This window comes from Serinus canaria, chromosome 7, assembly GCF_022539315.1.
Source record: "Serinus canaria isolate serCan28SL12 chromosome 7, serCan2020, whole genome shotgun sequence".
NCBI classification, from domain to species: Eukaryota; Metazoa; Chordata; class Aves; order Passeriformes; family Fringillidae; genus Serinus; species Serinus canaria.
Window position 1 is genome coordinate 10,777,852 of NC_066321.1, and position 19,378 is coordinate 10,797,229.

Genomic DNA, 19,378 nt, shown 5'->3' on the forward strand with positions numbered 1-19,378 from the left:
GTGAAATTCTCTGGCTTGTGTTAGACAGAAGGTCAGATTGGGGATCACAATGGTCCCTTTAAGGTTCATGGTTAGTTTGAAGGAGAGGTTTGACAGGAGATGATTTGCAATGCCCTCCCCTCTGTACCATCATCTGCCTCCCAAACTTCCCTTGCAGCAGCAGTGGGCTGCCTTTCTCTGTTCTCCTTTCACTCCTGGGCTGTGACTTTAAAGGAATCCTGTCCTTCCCTTTATTCTTCTTCCTTTGAGCACTACTCAGAAATGAATATTGTAAAAACACCCTATTAAACTAACAGGTTTGGGGAAGGTTTGTTTGTTTGGTCAAATATTATTCATTGGCCAAACTTTTCCTTTTACCAAAGAAACCTTTAGGATAAAAGACTGTACACTTTAAAGCTTTGTTATATCCCCAATTAAAATATTTATTACTAAAACTACTAAATTCAGAAGTTCTTTTCAATTCTTGTGAAAATAATACAGAAAAGTTTAGGAGAAAAAGCATTAAGGAGAGCACATTTCACTACTGTCAGTCTCTGGCATGGTTTTGTTTTATGGACATAAGATAATCTTTTGTGCCTAGAAACTGGAAAGGTTTGATGATAAAAGCCAGATGTGACAGTGCTGGGAGAGTAGCTTGAATGTTTCAGAGAAGCTGTCTGGGGAATCGGGCGGATGCACACAGCATATTTAACACATCATAAGGTCCACTTCAAAAGTGAATAGGTGAAGCAGCCCAATGGGAAGGCTTTGTCTTGTAAAATGAGTATGGGTACAGAGAATAGTCATGCATATGCAAAGTGTTGAATTCTGCTTTCACTGAAATCAGTAGCAGCTTTGCCAATAAAGTGGAGAAACAATGGGACCTTTCCAAGATCTGAAAAAAGGTACTAGAACCATCTCCTCATATATCATTATTCCCATCTACTGGTTTTATGTCCTCTGCTGACTCCAAACTCCCTGTGGTCCCAGCTTTGACAGGCTGCATAAATGGAGCTGGCAGCGCAATGCATTGAGCAAGTCAGTGAGCATGGATTGATTTCTAACCTATATAAATCTCTTCAAATGTTTGTTTTTCAGAGCCTAACTTTATTGCTGCCTATGACATCGGCTTGTTCACCTACTTCTTCTTCCGTGAGAACGCGGTGGAACATGACTGTGGGAAAACAGTGTATTCTCGTGTGGCAAGGGTTTGCAAAAATGATATTGGAGGGAGGTTTTTGCTGGAGGACACATGGACAACCTTCATGAAGGCCAGACTGAACTGCTCCCGTGCTGGAGAAATCCCTTTCTATTACAATGAATTGCAAAGCACCTTCTATCTCCCTGAGCAAGATCTGATCTACGGGGTCTTCACTACTAATGTGTAAGTTGCACTGGCTTTACTGCCCTTCCTCTATCCCCAGCAGTCTGAGACTGACAATGTATTTATTTCTTAGACACTCTGAGCAATCATTTTTGAAAGATTGTTTGGTAAATGTGAAAGAATAGATTGATCTGCGTTATCCATCATGACAACATAGCCTCAGGACAGTGTTTTTAATCCATGGTTCACAGATTCCTGGAGTCCATAAAAGGTGACTGTGCGGTTTTAGGGTAACTTAATTTGATACAAACCTGGGCATTGACAGACTGCAGACTTTTTGTAGGGACAGTCCCACTTGTGTATTTTAGAGAAATGATCGAAAAATGACCCAACAGAAACACATTAATTTCCAGCCAGGCTAATTGCCTGGACAATCTGACACATTTGTGTGAGCACTGGAGCTGGCCCATGAGATGGACAGGTGCACACTTGGGAGAGAAAGGCTGGAAGGAGAAGAATGAGGCACATGGGATCACAACAGCCTAGACTGAAAACATCATCTATTGCAGTTGAACAGCAGTGTAATAGCAAGGTCATGAGGGCCACAAGGCATTTAGCATTTCCAAGGTGGGGTGGGGGAGGCTTTACCTCTGCCAGACTGTTTGAGGTCCACAAATCAAAAGCAGTGATGGAACTCTGAAGGGAAGGTATGATTTCTGATACTTCATAATCACCTCTTCTTGGCTTGATATTGAAAAAACTTGTAATTGGAATGATTTAGTGTAGCTGTGAAAGCAGAAAGGAGAAGAGGAGTTAATTAAAAAATATATTAAAAAACTCATAATGTATATTTTTAAGTCAGAAAAGCTCAAATAACTTTTTCTCTGATGCCTAAGGCTAGGATGATAAGTTTCAAGCTATAACCAGTCTGCATGGTATTGAGTTTCAATAATACATGTTCTCCAGGGGGGTGTTAGCCTGACATGTAAACTAGAGAATGAAAATCTGAGTAGTTACTCCATATGGCAAATGCTCAAAGTGCCTTCCTTGTGCTGGGCAGCCAACTTGTTTGAGGTTTTTGTGTGCAGTGCTGTCCAATATGAATAAGGGCCTGTTCCCAGGGAGCCCACAGAAAACCAAAGCAGTGAAGCCCTGCTGAAGTACAAACCCTCCTGTTTTAATACCTACTGGTGTGACAGGGCTTGAACTTCAGCCCTTGAAGTCACAAAGCATCAGCCCCAACTTCTTGAGCTAAAGCGCTGTTGGGAGCCTCACTGTGAGTCAACAGAGCCTGAATGTTCTTCCCCCTCTGTAAATTCCAAGAAATAGGTAAGTGTTTGGCCACCTTCATCCCTCTTCCATATTTTGTTTCTGTTCCACCATTGCCAATGTCAGTCAAAAGTGAGCCAGCAGACAAGCAACTAGAAAAAAATAAACATGATTGAGCACTGCATCTTGACTGTGGGCTAGGGGAAGATCTGTCCTCAGATTGAAAGGCACATGAGTCATTCTTTAAAAACGCCAAAGTTCCTGAACATTAAAAGGAAATCTGGCTACTGCTTTGGGCACTTGAGATGACCCCTTTTTTTTTTTTCTTTTGCAGTTGGAGAAGGCTTCTGTGCCCATAGTGATAATGTTTTATCTATCCATTTGCCTATTCATCCAGCCAAGACGGGAAGCTGGAAATGAGAAAACTATTCATAACTGTATTTTATTTATCAAATTGGTGACGTTTTTGGACAATCAAGGGGGAGACATAGACTAGCTGTGGCTGGGACAGTGCTTTTCTGCTGTGTCCATCTCCCAAGTTTAACATGAGATGTGATGAGTGTTACCTGTCTCCTCAGGATACACTTGAACATTCTTTGTCCATCAGGGATGTAGGATCCCTCTTTTATCTTCTGAATATAATATAATATGCAACATTTGTGTAGTTGAAGAAATTAGTAATTGATAACAGCTGAAGTTAGATCAAATAGCATTTTGGGTCTACAACATAGTGTTCTTTTAAAAGTTCAAAGAGAAAATGTTCCAATTTGTCATCCAACTAGAGAAATAATGGTAATTATTCTTTTAACTTTCACTGAGGCTTATATCATGCTACATGAGCTCTGCATACCAAAGAGGGTTAATTTATGCACCAGTCTGAGTTTGTTTGTGATAAAATGCCAATGCGACACAAAACTATGACTTTTTGTTGTTGTTGTTGCTGTTATTTACAGGTATTTTTTGCTTTGGAAGGTTCATGTTTAATGAATTTAGGGTCATCTTATAAAAAAGGGGAATTAGTGGTTGTGACAACACCCACATATAGATTTATTGCTTCATGTTATGTTATACCCAGCTGAATCAGTGGGAAAGAGAGCTTTTGGGGGAAGCTGCTGATGAAATATTTAAGATGTTTTTATTAAAATTTTCTGGGTGGTAATAGAGACAATGTTAAAACCTCTTTGAACTTAACCCATTCTTTAAACCTGCTAGTTAGTCACAGGAGACAGGAGGTGGGAATAAAGGAAGTTGCACTTCACACCAAAACACAGAGGCCAGCTGCACCAGTTGATGTCACTGACTTGAGACTGGGATCAAACTTTTCATAAGGAGGGATGGGAAATATGCCAGACCACAGATGGAAAAGAAAATGGTCCACAGATTTAATGGAAATCCTCTTTCCTTCCTCCTTTCCAGCAAAGAGAAAAGGCTAAACTATGAAGTCCATAGCAGGGCCCTAAAAATATTCTTTTTTTTCTCTCTTTCTTTTAAGTATTTTCATTAGACTAGTGGAATTTTATTCTTTCTTTTCCTTTTTCATTTTCTCCCTCATTGTCTTTTTTTTTCCTGTGTGTGCCTCAAGGCATTTACTTGTCATCCATCATTAGGTTTGTCTTAAAAGCTGCTGTCTGTGAGCATGCACTGCATCAGCAGTGTTCAGACAAAAGTGGAGAAAGGTTTGCCTGGCATTGCTTTGACATGTTCAAAGTGAGCTACTCCATCATTCTGGGGATGCAAGGGGCAGGGGGGAGCAGAAAATGGGAAGGCAAAGCAGGAAGTTCTTCCTGATGTTGTATTGCTAGGAAGAAATATGCTGTGAAAGAACCTGTTCTTCTGCTTTCCAGCCTGGAATGGTGAAGAAAGGCTTTTTTTGTGTGTGCAAGAGAGTGTAATTATTGGTTTAGTTAAAAAAAAAAAAGCAAAAAAGTGTTCTTTTCAGGGAATTCAAATTACCTTAATTAGCAAAAAAGATTCATACAGCAGGGCTTGGGTTATTTAAAAGGCACCGTGATGAATCAGTCTCTCAAGCTGGCCCTATTTTTAGTTTTATTTTAATATCTTTTTCTCTAAACCTTGTAGTTTTCCAAAAAAGAAAAAAAAAAAAAGGAGGGGGGAGGAGGGAAGAACTGGGAGCAGGTTTGAATTTCAGGTCATCACTTACCAGATGTCCCTCTGAGTCAGTTTTGTTGAGGTCACCATCTAGGAAGTGCCTTCCAACCCTCTTGAGGCAGGAAGAGATGGGCTGGCTCAGGACCCTGCAGAAGTGAGTCCTCCTGGACTGAAATGGAACAGCAAAGGCCAGCTGATCTGTGTGCACTGTGACTGGGCTGCCCAGCATCCCAAACACACTCCTTTCCAAAGAGTCCTTCCCACAGCAGCATTTCCCTCACTGTGCTGTGCCTCCCCTGGCTGGGTGTGCTTGACCAGTCTGCCCCAGACAGATCCTGTTCCCACCTGGGAGCACACAGAAGTGAACTGTGGTCATTGAAAACAGAGGTTTTCATGAATTAGCAAGACCTTTTTGCATGCTGAGCTGCTGTCAGAACCAGCTGGTTTGTCACTGTCACCTTTTCCCTTCCACAGTATGTATATAAATATAATACTAGGTGATATATTTTATAGCTGAAGATTTCTGGAACCTGTAGAAACAGAATTTCACCTTGAGAAACAACAAGAGATTAAAAATTAGCTTGTTTTTAATCAATAAAGATAGATGGGTTGTTTAAAAAATAAAAGTAAAACCAGACACAAATAATCCATGCAAATTAAACTGTATTCACCTTTCTTGTCAGAACTGCTTCCATGGCCCTTAAATCTCTGACATTTTAAAACCAAACTTTAAATTCATTCTCAAACTTGTCACGCAAGTCATCTGCATTTTACAATTTATTTATTTATTTATTTTATTTATCTCTCACTCCCTGTGAGATTGGTTTCACTATACATCTACCTAGCAATTTACATGTATTTTATTTGAGTGGAGTTTGATGTCTGTTATGATAAAAATGTCAATGTTCTAATGATTAAATTGATTTTTTCCCCTCCCCTTTTCCAGAAACAGCATAGCTGCCTCAGCAGTGTGTGCCTTCAATCTGAGTGCCATTACTCAGGCATTTAATGGTCCCTTCCGCTACCAAGAAAACCCAAGATCAGCCTGGCTGCCAACGTTAAACCCCATCCCCAATTTCCAGGTACTGCTGTTGCCCTTCAGTTTACTGCAGCCCCTCTGATGTTCTGTCACTTCAGTGGGTTCATTTGTGTAGGGTTCATTTTTCCAGGTAGACCCACAGTACAGATAAATTGTATTTCTCCACATTTATGAGTGTTTTAGTCTGTGGAACTCCTTGCCACAGAATTCGTGGCAAAAATTGAATGGTTTAAGGAATAAAAAAAATGTTCTGGGTTTTTATAATAATGAATGATTTAAATCTCTGTTACATTTATCACTGACACATATGCTCTGAGGATGTGATTTTCACAAGAGGACATAAGGCATGTCCCTACTAGAACTGGGAAGGACTGAAAGCTGAAGCTGGACAAAGTCAAACTAGAATGGAGACAATCTATATTTTTTAAACAAGAAAGGTAATTAACCACTGTGACTCTGCAAGGAGGTGATGAATTTTCCATCACTTGATAGGGCCCCTAAGGCTACCAGTGCTTCAGTGGAAGATGAATGACTTGCTAACACATGGTAGCTCAGCCAGAAGCCATGTTGCCACAGTAACTGGTGGAAGGGGACACATGAGGATTGTCACAGGGGTTCCTTTTCCTTTTAAAAATCTTTGAGTTTATGAATGAGCAACTTTCCAGGATTATCACTTAAAGCAATTTTGAAAATTATAAAATAGCTTCAGTTACTTTATCACCAGATCCAGTCAGTGTCGTGCAGAGTATGTGTATGACAGCCCTGAAAACTCAGAGTCTTCTGGAGCATGAGCCCATTTTACAGCTCAGCTCCTTCCCAGCAGGGGAATCCTGGGGAGGATGGACTTGTCTTCATGTCCTTGCTTTCCCATGGCAAATCCTTTCAGCCTGATTTTCTGAATCTGGCTCTCCTTTATTATGGCAAACGTGCTGAGGCTGCCTGCAAGTGCCATCTGCCTTCAAACTGGTGATGTCAAGGACCTTCCAAAAAGAACTCTACAGTCGCCTGAAATCACAGCAAGAGCAGATGGGAGACAGGTCTCTGCTGCAGGCAGGGACAGCCTTGTCTTCCGCTGAGGAACCTGATTTCTTCTCCTGAATTCCCTCTTGGCACCTGCCTGAGGGCTCCTGCCCATATGAGGTGGGACAGGCTTGGCCTCTTGATCAGCTTGGTGCACTCAAAACCAAGAAACAAAGCCCTGCTGAAGGTCCAGCCGTCCCAGGTTTTTGGTTTTGTTTTTGGTTTTGTTTTTTTTTAATTTAAAGGGAATATTAAGGCAAAATGAGAATCAAGGACTTTCTGTCCCTTGCTAGGCTAACCCAGAAGGAATAGTAAAGGAGCTTGGAAGGCATTTCCATGTAGAGAAAAGTATCAGATAAAATGTGGAGTGTAAAATTGCAGCAGTAAGATGAAAGAAAAGGGTCAGAGGAAAATAAGGAAAGGAAAAAGAGGTATGTGGTAGACAAAAGGAAGATTGCAAGAAGAGATTAAGATGTTTTTCAAGTACAGAAGGAACAAGAGGTCAGTGAGGAGCCTTAAGGAGATGACAAGGGTAATTTAGTGACAGAAGAGGCAGATATTGCAAAAACATTAAATTAATTTTTGTGCCTCAGTGTTCACAAAGAAAGATGAGGGAAGAAAGATGAGGGAAGCATGCCAGAAATTTTTTTCTTGAAGAGAGAAAGGACAAATACTGAAAGATGCAGAGGACAGTACAGATAATCAGGAAATTAGAACAAAACAACATTAAACCAAATCAGAGAGATGCTGCGTCAGCACGTGAGCTGCCAATAGACCAAAAGAATTATCTGTGACTTGCTGAGAACAGAAAACAAAACCAACAATGACATTCCTGCCACTGGGACTCCCTTTAGGTGATGCTCCAGAAGGAAAAGGGGAGAAAAGTACCCAAAGGAAGACAGTGGTGAGAACAAGAAGGAGCAAAGGATACAACAAAAGAGAGAGATCTAAGAACTCTTTAGAATGTGGGATGAGTCATGAACTAAAGAAAGACCATTGCAATGGAAAAAAACATTAAAACCCACCTGAGGACACATAAAAAACCCACTGATGTTTCATTAGTCCGGCTATTCAGGAAGATGCTTAAATTGATGAAAAGGTTGTGAGAATTATCATAACTGTTCTTCTAGTTCACACAACCTCTAGACTCTTGTAAAGCTTAGTACACCAGCCATTGGAATCCATATTTACTGTGTGAATGTGTGTTAAATCCCTGACAACTCATTTTAGCACGTAGTGGGAGAAGGGCTGTGTGGAGCACCCAGGAAAGGCAGTGATACCACCAAGAGTTGCTGTGATTTGTATGGAAAGTGTGCACATGGGAAATTTGTGCACTCAGCTCAACTGCTGTAAATCAGCATCCTCATTCTCAGTATTCTGACTTTTCTTCAAGGAAACCCCAACCACCAGGATCCAAAATGAAGAAAAAGAAATGTGTGGGATTTTATTTCTAGTGAAATTGCTCAGGTGTGAGTTTCATTTAGTGACTAGTGAAGTTGTTCATCAACTGAGTATGGGACTTGGCAGGATTTAGTTGTACCCCTGTCTCCTATGGTCTTGGGAAGATAAATAACCAGTCACCCTGCTGCCTTTTAGAGTGAAAAGTTTTTTGCCCTCCAGGCATGATATTGTGGGGAGAGTGAGATCCAGCCCCAGGAACTGACATGAACCAAAAAACAAGCACTGGCTTTTGAAAATACTGAGTTCTAGAGATTAATCTAAGATGGCAACTCAGGCCTTAAAATGCTTTATCCACCAGTTTAAAAGACACAAGATGTGCTCTTTTCCTCCCCTGTTCTTGCTGTAAAAGGGAATTGAGTCCTCTTTCAGAGCCTCCCTTGGTGCTGGAGGATGGGTAGTCATGGCTTGATCTGCTATTTGCTGTCAGGAGAAAAGGCTGTGGGGTGGGGGGAGCTTGTCATTAATCTGCCTTGCTTCAGATGCAGCTGAGGGAGCGTGTCCAGAAGGGAGCACATCAAAGAAAAGCAATATGGTGAGTTTGGTTCTTTGTTGCAAAACCAGGCCCTTTTTAGGTTTTTTAAACTCCAGGTTTTGTTCATTGTACAGACTGAGATGCTAGGTAGTGTCTGAAATATTTTAAGGATTTATCACCCCAAAAACTTTCTCTCCACTGCTACCTTTAAATGTTTCTACTGCTAGTTTTAATTCTTTCTTTTTCTATATGGTTTGTCGAAGGCTTTTTCCTTCTGCTGTGCTGGTTGAGGGTATCACAAGGGAATGAAACTCCACATTGCTGGTCAGTGGACGTAGGAGAAAAGTTTTCATGGAGTGGGCTACAGGCCAAATCTTTGCTAATGATCTATGATCAGGCTACGTGCCTGATCCTGTGACCCTCACTCAGACCCACATCCCCAGGAAATCAACAGGCCATGAGTTTCCATGCTGGGCTGGGTAGATGATGCACTTTCTGAAATTCAGTCTCTGTGTTTAGTGTGGGACACTGAACGATGACAGCCCTAACGAGAACCTGACGGAGAGAGTCCTGCAGGACGCTCAGCGCCTGTTCCTGATGAATGACGTGGTGCAGCCAGTGACTGTGGATCCCTACGTGACTCAGGACAGCATTCGCTTCTCCAAACTGGTGGTTGATATTGTTCAGGGGAAGGATACTCTCTACCATGTCATGTATATTGGAACAGGTAAGAGCGTGAGGGCTTCAAATAGCTCCTTCTGCTTGCTTGTAGACCTAGCAGCCCTGGGAGCCCAGTTGTGAAGTCCTTACACAGTTGTCATTCAATATGATTTTGGTACAAAACCGCATGGAAGTTGTTTGCCTGAGTAAATTAAAAGCAGGATGGAGGACTTGAGGCAGAGTCCCAAGTGATCAGACTATAAATCTCCATTGTGTTTAAAAAGAACAATAACATTTTTCTCCCTCTTATAAAAACATGTTTCAACTAATCAGGCTAATAAATAACAGTGGGGAAGAGCAGAGGTGGCTGGAAGGCTCATGTGGTTTCATGCATGTCATTTGCCTGTCAGTGCTATGACAGACCCATCTCTGAATAAGCAATAATAATGCATAACCTCCAGGCTTGCCCAGGGATTTAATTGTGTCTTTCTTTGCACTTTCATGGCCCTACTGGTGTATGGCTCCCAGTGCTTTTGGGAATGGGCATGCCCTGAAGTTTAAGGCAGATAGGGAAGCTGAGTGCTTTTTTTTATGGGAGCATAGCAAGCCAGTCATAGAATTAAGTGTATGATTTAGTCTCTTGATTTTGACTTCCATCCACTAATTAGCAGAACATGTTGCCTCTTCTGAAAAGCACAGGTATTTTGGATAAGTGAAAATGCTGAAGAAGGACAAAGTGTTATAAATGGTTGTCTTAGCCTATAGTCATACTAATGATAGAGGTTAAATTAAATAGTTTGATTAATCAGAGCATATGGCCAGCCTCATGGGTATAATGTTGTTATCCTCTACAGCAGAAGCTTTGACTTTAGAATAAGATGGATTGCTTCCATAAGTGTTCATTTAATCCCACATCTGAATGCAGAGTCATTGCCTTATTCTCATGTTTAGGAGAATGGACCTTCAGGAATGTGTCATAATTTATCTAACTTTTACCACCACTTATTTCAAAAGTGATCATCTTGGTTTATTATTTATATGTTCTAGCAACACTCGCAGTATGGGAACTCCATGAACATTAATTATGATGAGAAAATTGTACTTAAATGGCAATACAACACGGTTCTGTCAATATGATATCTTGATATTTAAAGTGAGGAGTCCAAGCTACAAAGCCTTACGGAAAGTTGGAATACTTCCTGCCTCATACCATTAGTGAAGAAAGGCCATTGCCATAACCTTAACTACTTACTTATGTTTGCTTTATGGCCCTGGTTAGTGGTGGCTGAAGAGTAAGATCTGCTGAAAATGTTCAAACCTGTGAAATGCCTCAGCAGAGGCAGCCATGAGCGCAAACTCAGTCCTGAGACTGAGTCCAAACTTCAGTCTTGTTCCACATGTAAGTGAAAGGGAAACTTCACATGGTGGCCAACCCCAAGATTATAAATTGCTGAGCTTTGGCACCAGTGCAGAAGTTACTGGAACAGAAAGATTAAGTTTCATGAACCATCCGGCTGACAGTCCTCTTGGGGGTTTCAATGAAAACTGGTGTGCATTAATCTCCCACAGTTTAGCAGATCTTTAAATTGTTTAGCTAAGAGCACTGTGAGCACAAACATGTATGTTTCTGTGTATGCACTCCTCATGCCATAACATCCCTTTGTCAAGCTGGCTTCTTCCAGGAAGAGGATCAATTAGGTCTGTGTCCCATGCAGTCATTATGGAGGCCTCAGAGATTTCCAGTAGGGCTGCTGCATCTGTTGTCATTTGTCATGACATCAGATCACACTGATCTGCTCCATAAACCAATAGCAATACAGACTCAAGGCACCAGAAATGATTCTTGCCATCTTGGGTCACCTTGCTCTGTAACTCTCTGGTAACGGGACCAGACTCCTCTGCCTCAGTGCTTTAACTGGGAAAAATTGACAGGTGCTCAGTGTCCAGATGGTTCACATCCTTCTGAATTCCCATATAAGTGCATTCTCAGGTGGTTTCTGCTGAGGATTGTAACGATGTAGCTGGAGCTCTCTACCATGGGCAGCAGGTGATCCAGATCTAGGTTAAACCAGATCTGTAAAGGTGACATTAATATTTCCCTCTTTAGGCAGGTATGAAAAGAAGCCACTGCCTCCAAGATTTACTTGTGCCTTGTTTCTTGTTCTATTAGAGTATGGCACCATCTTGAAGGCCCTTTCTACCACTAACAGGAGTCTGAGGAGTTGTTATTTAGAGGAAATGCAGATCCTCCCTGATGGCCAACAGGAAGCAATCAAGAGTCTCCAAATCCTACACAGCGACAGGTCACTCTTTGTGGGTCTAAATAATGGAGTGCTAAAAATTCCTTTGGAGAGATGCTCCATGTACAGAACAGAAGGGTAAGTAAATTTACAGCTCTAATGTATCCCTGCTGGATTGCATCTCCTTACATGCATAACAGGAGCAATGAGGATAAGCTTTTTTTTTTTTTTTTTTTTTTTGCAAATGTTAATTAGTCCTCTTCAGAAATGAATCATATGTTTGCCAAGTAAGGGTTTACAATATTTACTTCTGTTTTTGGTTTTTTTTTTTTTAAACATCACATTATAGTGTTGCTTTTATTAAGTCCATGTGTTTTCCTGGTGGTTTTTATTGGCAGTATGGCTGAGGGTTTTTGAATTTGGGTTGCAGCCAGCCTTTCCTTGCTTATTGGAGTGATCACCTCTCAAACCTAGGATTAGGCAGGGCTGGGCTGTGTGGCAACTTGTTATTGCTTTTGGAAATCAATAGTTCATCTCAGCTATGTGCAACACCCCTTACACCTGGATAGATTCTGTGCCTTGATTGTACCTTATAAAGGGAGTAGGAAAAATGACTTTTTCTAATTGTCTGCCTTGGCTCCAGAGCAGTCTTCCACACAGGACTGCCGAAGGTTTTTGCATCCAAATGCTGCCTCTCCATCTAAGCAGGTGAAAATGTGATAGCAGCTGTTTGAGACAGATGCTGAAATATTCTCACTGGGTGCTGTGGGCATTTGCTTGTTTACATCTCTTGAAAATACTTTTCCTTCTCCTCTCATGCTTTTTGCCTTGCTTCTCTCTGTGAGAGTTTTGCGTGAAACTGATGTCCTCTGTGCTAGACAAGAGGAAGGATTTTGTTAGCAACATTTAAACAGATTCCCTCTTCCATGGCCTACTGCAAGATGTCCCTGTTCTCCTGCCAAAAAAACTGATATAAAAAATGTCACCATAACTTTGTTTTCAACAAGTAGGGTTTATCTATCAGCTTGTCTAAATCCATGCATGTCTAAAACAGATGGACACAAAAGTGTTTAGTAAGAGAAAACCACAGCTGGAAAATACCATCCTGTCCTTAGCCCTTAAAAGCAGAGATTTTAAAAGGTAGAACATAACAGCTATCCTTTTCAGGCTGTCCTGTAACCTCAGTCTGAGAATATTTATGTGTGTATACATATATATGATCCAGTTTCAAGAGAAATGAGTTCTTCCTTTCCTTTACTAATCTTGAGCTCACCTTTCCAGAAATTTATAGATTCTGTCTTATTTTCAGCCGGCCCAAGTACTTAGTATGACACTTCCATTAAAATTCAAATGTTGGAGGTTTGCTGAATTGCCTTTAAATGGGGCAAGCAAGAAAAAAGAAGTGACTGAAGAACAGACAGGTGGGTTATCTCACAGGACCACCATATTTAGGTCCTGGAGGCTGCAGAGCAGCTTGTATAAGCTTATTCCAGCAAAACAAAAACCTGTCCTCACAGAGGTTCCCTTGCCTGCTGGTGACCAAAAGCAGCCTTAGTATTTTATGCACTGTATGGCACTGAGTCCTGGCTGAAATTACTGGGAAGTTTGTGTACTAGTGCTGTTTTTTTTCCAAAACAAACTTCCTGGAGGCAATTTTGAGTGAAATGAGAAAACAGCCCAATTCTTCAGGGTTTGGAGACTCAAATTTTGCCTCCATTGACTAGTTTCATGATAGAAATCAGCAAAACCCAGCCACTGAGCAATAGCAAGTTACATAAGATAGGTCCTGATGGCATGGTGGGGTGTGATCTGGGAGGCCAGAATTTGCTGAATTTGGGTGCTGACCATTTAGTGTTCTTGTGTACATTGCAAACCATCCTTTGCCCTGTTGGTGACTCTTGTGCATTTGGAAAAAGGAAGTAAAAAAAAAAGAAAATGTAGGAAAGCCAAGAAATTCCATCATTTATTTATTTGTTTATGATATTATTATTACATTTTAGACTTAGAGTTTTCCTTTTTTTCTTTTTCTTTTTCTTTTTCTTTTTTTTTTCCTAGGAAATTTTCAACTGCAATCTTTTCAGCTGCAAGTGTTGGAACCCTTCCCCCCCTTAGCATCCTGGCTATGTAGGTGATAAGTCAATTTGACCTCCTTTATATTTCTTTCATCCTGAACAGTATCAAGAAGGATATTTTAATTTCCTCCAGCGCATTCCACCTGGCACTTCTCCTGGGCTGTGATTTATTGCTTATTGTTGTGTCTATATTTAATACACGCCAATATTCAGCCACTATGGGTAGAAGGGCTCCCGCCCCTACAACACTCCCTGCTTACTTTTTTGTTGTGCTGTGACTTCGTGACTGGCCTCCTTGAAAAGCTCTGGTTTCAGCAGCTTTTATAATGTAATTGTTTTGGTGGGGCGGCTTGGGAAGCTTGGAGGTGATGGAGAGAATTTGTGCCTCCCAGGCAGGAATACCACATTGTTTGTTGTAGGTTCTGCCTTCTCTTATCAGGAAACTTTTCAGCCTTTTGAGACCCTGGGGGCTGATGCGGGTTTATGATTGCTGATACAGAGCTGTTGCCTTCAACCTGCCTTCCTCCTCCTCCTCCTCCTCCTCCTTCTCTTCCCTGGAACAGGCAATTGTATCGAGAGAAAATTGACCCTAGCATTGATCCCGACCAGCGATCTTTGCTGCTTTGCTGCTTTAAAACCTCGGGGCTTGCTACCGAAGCTCAGAATTGGGACAGAGAGAAAAACAGCAGCAAACGGAAGAGATGGAAAGGGATAAGGATTTCTGCCATCTCCTTTACTGTTTGTTTTTGACACGGCACCAATTTAATCTCTTAAATGGTGACCAGTAAGTCAGCCCCCTGTCTTGATGTAGTGGGTGTCTGAGCAGTGGTTTGTGTGTGCCCACTGACCTGTCTCAGTCTGTCTTTTCAGAACAGCCACTCTTAGCAACAGGGACACAGGAAGACATCTGTAATGTCAGCTGCCCAAATTTACAGGCTGGGCTTGGCTGCAGGGACCTTCCCTTGTGCGTGTGTGTTCCTGGAGTTTGTCTTTCCTGCTCTCTTGAGTGCTGCTGTTCCCCACTCACTGGAGACTCTTAGGAAGATGTCCAATATGAACAAAACCTACAAGCCCTTTGAATATGCAGAATGTTTTGAAGGTTGCTTTGCTGGGTGGTAGTTTGGCTGTGCTTGCTGCTGAATTTTGCATGGCTTTGAAATCTTTGTTAACTTCCCTGCAATTTTCAAATGAGCTTCGATTTTTTTTACTTCAAGTTGCCCCCAAGCTTTGATGAGGAATATATGAAGAACCAGTGCTGCAGCCTTATCACTGACACCACTGTATCTTTAGAATGTGCCTGAACAAAATCCCAAATCTGAATTTCAGAGCTGAGCACCTCAGATCTGCAGCGTTATTTTCAGGTGGGATGTGTCTGTAAGGCATAGTTTAGTAATTTTTTCAAAATCTGAGGTGCAGTTATGTTTTTTTGGAATTGCAATCAGACAGATAGGAAAATGAAGCTGAGTGTTACAAGGAATAGTTTATGATCTCTTTATGTTGACTCTTTGCAGCATCAGAACCATGAGTCTCTAAACACACGGAATCCCTGAGATGAGCCAAGGATTTTGATTGCACGTTTCAATGAGGAAAAGAAAGTATTTGGAAATAAGACCAGACAGTCTCTTGAATACCCACCCCTTCTCCTCTCCCTGTCCTGAGCAGTTTATTTTAATGCACTTTATTTTGATAGTAGTTTCTTCCTCTTTCTCCTTCCATAATTTTTTTCTGCATAAAACTTGCAGTTTCCAGTTTTGGATATGCAGTGTGGTTCTGGGGATAGTTTGTCTTGCCTGTGCTCTCTCTGCCATGCTGTGGGCATCTCCCAGGTTGTGGCAGTGCCACCTCAGGTTACCTTCATGCCAGTGTTCTCTTGCACGCAGCTGTGACATGCTCTTACCTGAACCCTTGCCTGCTTTTGACCCGATTGCAGGAATTTGCTCTTGAGTGATGGTGAATTGTTACCCTCTTACTTGGCCTAAATTCTTCTGAATATCCCCTCCAGCCATGGTACTTAATGCAAAGCTGGCAGAAATGACTCAGCTGACAAGGACTCTTATTTGCTGACTTGATATCTGTGAGAGAAGCACAGCTCACCTCTAAATAGCTCTAGGCCAGTGATCAGACAAACTAAGTACACATAGGTGAGTAACTCCTGAAATGGCTCCAGGAAGTTTTTGGAAGAAAAGGTTTAGCAGCTACACTAAAGAAGCAGGGAGTTTTCTGCCCTCTTTGTCTCTCTCCAAAGTGGAACTGTAGCTCAAGCACAACCACTGTACCACCTCCACCTTTGAGGGGTTTGAGATATCTCATGGAGGATTGCTTTGGAGTTTATTGTTAGGTTCTTTCTCTTTTTTTTTTTTTTTTTTTTTTTTTAAGCCTTATATGATGCAAAATCCTCTGTAACAAAGGAGTGAAGCACTTAAATGTAGGATTCTAAAACCTGAATTACAGGATTACCATATTTCAGGACTAAAGCTATTGGGGAATTTGTTTGGAGAAATAACATAGTCTGGGAAGAGGTATAAAAATTTTCCAGTTTGGGGGAAGGATTTAATTGAATACAGGCTGGAAATCCTCTGACTTCTTCATCAGAATGATGATAGTTCCTTGAAGGACAAACAATGAACTATTGTTGGGTAAAAAGAAAAGTGTTTAAAAAGGTAGGGGAGGAAACAACAGGGACACTAGCTCAGTGGAGCCCAGCATCCAGCAGATCACTGAGGCAACACTGATGGCCAGATTGTTCATCAAAGATCTTGAAAATCCAACACCTTTTTCTTAGCTGAGGCTGTTGAAAATCTGGCCCAGATTTTGTTTTGAAGATCTTCTGCCTGAGGGTTTAAAAAAATATTCAGCACATTGAATATCCATTTAAAAATAGAGGCAAAAGGAAAGGTAATAGACTACAAAAATGTTGTGATAAAGCTTAATCATTAATTTCCATCTGTTCTGGCTGATATGGCCTCTCCACAATTAAGGGAATTAGCTAATTACTGTATCACCAATAATGCTGAAAAGCTTTGGAAGACTTCATAGGCAGAAAGGAGAGTGCTCAGCCCAATGTTTTGTCATCCACACTATCCAATAATACATCAGAATAAATCACTAAACATCTGGTTTGACATTCTGGTTGCATTTAAGAAAATAGCGAGACTCCCACTGACAGAGAATGAAGACATCAAACAGAACCATGATCACTAAAGCTCTTGGAAAGAATGAAGTTTGTAGATGAAATGGATCTGTGTTCTTTAAATAGAAGTACAAAATTATACCATTTTCTCTATCCTGACAACACATTTGCATCTGCTGTAGCAGGCAATTACTCCCATTTTCTTTAATGTAGCTGTTTATATATGTAAAGTTAAGTGCATCCATACTATCAGCAGGATATGGACCTCTAAGGTTTGAAGGGATGGTAAGGTCTAAGGAATGTGGCTTTCAGAATAGCAGTCAAAGAGCTTCACTTGAATGATCTGGGAAAGGGATGTGTCTGAAATTGGAAATAAAAAGTAGACAGGGATAAGCAGTGAGGTAGTGAGCTGGGGCATGTTTTCTGTAAGATGCCAGAGAGATTGGTTTTCAGTTTCATCTTATTTGACATTATCTTTAATGGCATGGAAGAAAGAAAATAGCATACTTTGTAGATGGCATTTAAGTATGAAGGAATCACAAATAACAGTGAGGACAGAAATGCAGTGCAGGGCCGGCAGGGAAAGCAGCAAGAGGCTGAGTTGGAGGAATAAGCCTGTCTTGAGATTTCTGGTGCATGTGCTGCTGGAAAAGAGACAGGATACAAAATAGGAGAGGGGTAATTCATCTGCTCCCAACCAGACAAATTATTACAGTTTTTCTCATTTCTACTAAATGCTCAAACCAATGACATATATTATAATAATTTTAAGCAGCCTGTGCACGTTTAGGCTCTCACTTTTAGTTCTGAAGTCTGGAAATGACCCTGAGTGAACAGAAGGAGAATTTACCAGTAGCTAGAGTCCAGAGTAATACAATTGCTGAAACAAACAATGGTCACTTCAGAAGAAGCCAAACAAAATCAGCTGATTTCAGGACTCACTTCCTTTTGTCTCCTTCCTATCATGACTAGGTTGCCAATTCGTTTTGGGTTTGCCAGGAGGGAGGACACAGGTTGAACATGCCAGGGCTTTTGTTTGCTCCCTATTTTTAAAGCATCCTGCCAACAGGACTTAGGAACAGTTTAGTGTACGATCCTTTTACCTCTAGGAGGTTGGCTGTAGGCCAGCTCAGATCAATGCTGTCTAAAAGTCATTACCATCTGATGCCTGCTAGGTGGGCTGTGTGAAATTACTTTCAACACAGTTGCAACTGACAGGAAAGCATGTCGTTTTCTTGGAATATGTTATGCTAGGATGACATCAATGCTATTGTTATACAAACAAGATTAATAACTAAAGCTACCAGCAAGCCCCAGGGCAGATATCCATTGCATCTGTCAATTCTTGCCATTTGTTACTATTTTGTCATAAGATTTGTATTCTAGGCAATGGTCACATTCAGTAACATGGCTCCTGATGAAAGGGTCTGCAGTCTTACTGCTGCTATGGCTGGTTTTCTTCTTGTCTCAAGCTTCAGGCAGAATTTGCAGGGTAAAACACACAGGTGTCCAATGTTAATACTGAGTTAATGTATTGCTACAGATGCATCATTAACTTTTTATGAGATGTGCTGTTTTACCTGTTTGGGGAAGAGGAAGTATCTGGAGTCAGAGCAAATTTGGTTTTGCTGGCTCAGTTTAAAACGAAGTACATATAAATACATAAAATATGTATGGGTTATAGAAAAATGTAATATTGTACAGTCTGGCCTCTTCTATCAAAATACCAAGTATTGTAGAACTATTGGAACACGCCAGTCTGCAAGAGGTAAAGCTGGATTTCAAGAATATCCATTTACTTAAATGATGTTCTCTTATTAAAAAGAGGAATGAACATTGTTTGATGGTGTCATTATAATTACATGGGAAGAAGCACTGGAGAATATGTAGCAGAACCATTTTGCCCCTTATACAGTGTTAAAATATACCTGCATTAGAAGGCAGATGTGTTTGATCCTCAGGCTGTAATGGATGGTCTAATATTTATTTGACTTTTCCAAGATACATTAATCTACAAAGGCTCTATCCAGTTTAATCTGCATCTTGTTGAGCAGAAAATAATTACCCAGATCTTAACAAAATCCTACTTTCACAAAGGAGCTACTTGAATATGGATTACTTTGTGCAGCCTAGGTTACAACTGTAGGCTATTTTCAGGTTTCTTTATCAGTGTTCACACTGCTTTTTAAGTTTTCTGCCTTTGCATTTTTCTTTCCCATCCTAAGTTGCCATTTTAGTGTAACTTGTGTTCTTAAATCATCAGCGTCTTGCAGAGGCTACATAAAGCACCTGTCTGCCTCACATGCAGTGGATTTGCTCTTGCCTAAACCACCCTTGCCTGTCTCCACCCACACCACCAAACTCCAGCAATTTGCACACAGAGGTCTCAGATCTGCAGCCACAGAGCAGAAGCACAGGAGCAGAGCACATCTTAATGTGACAGCTGCCTCCAGACACTGACTGACACAGGGCAGAGACAGGGAGTAACACTTGAGTGCACTGATCTGCCCAAGCTGCCTTTCCTAAAGGATGCCTGGTCCCCTCTGCCTCTTCCCATATGGCAGCCCTGGGGAGCATGTTTTCTTAAGGCTCAAAAGCCTGCT

General features: G+C 41.1%; 1 protein-coding gene across 3 annotated transcripts in view; it reads left to right on the top strand.

Moving 5' to 3' along the window:
* Window positions 1–19,378, top strand: part of SEMA5B (semaphorin 5B) — a 266,007-nt gene that overhangs the window by 196,697 nt on the left and 49,932 nt on the right. For all 3 annotated transcript variants that reach the window (XM_050976873.1, XM_018911345.3, XM_018911347.3), the window contains 4 exons: window positions 1,078–1,363; window positions 5,628–5,763; window positions 9,193–9,400; window positions 11,504–11,711. In XM_050976873.1, coding sequence (XP_050832830.1) covers window positions 1,078–1,363; window positions 5,628–5,763; window positions 9,193–9,400; window positions 11,504–11,711 — 838 coding nt within the window. The remainder of the gene's footprint in view (window positions 1–1,077; window positions 1,364–5,627; window positions 5,764–9,192; window positions 9,401–11,503; window positions 11,712–19,378) is intronic.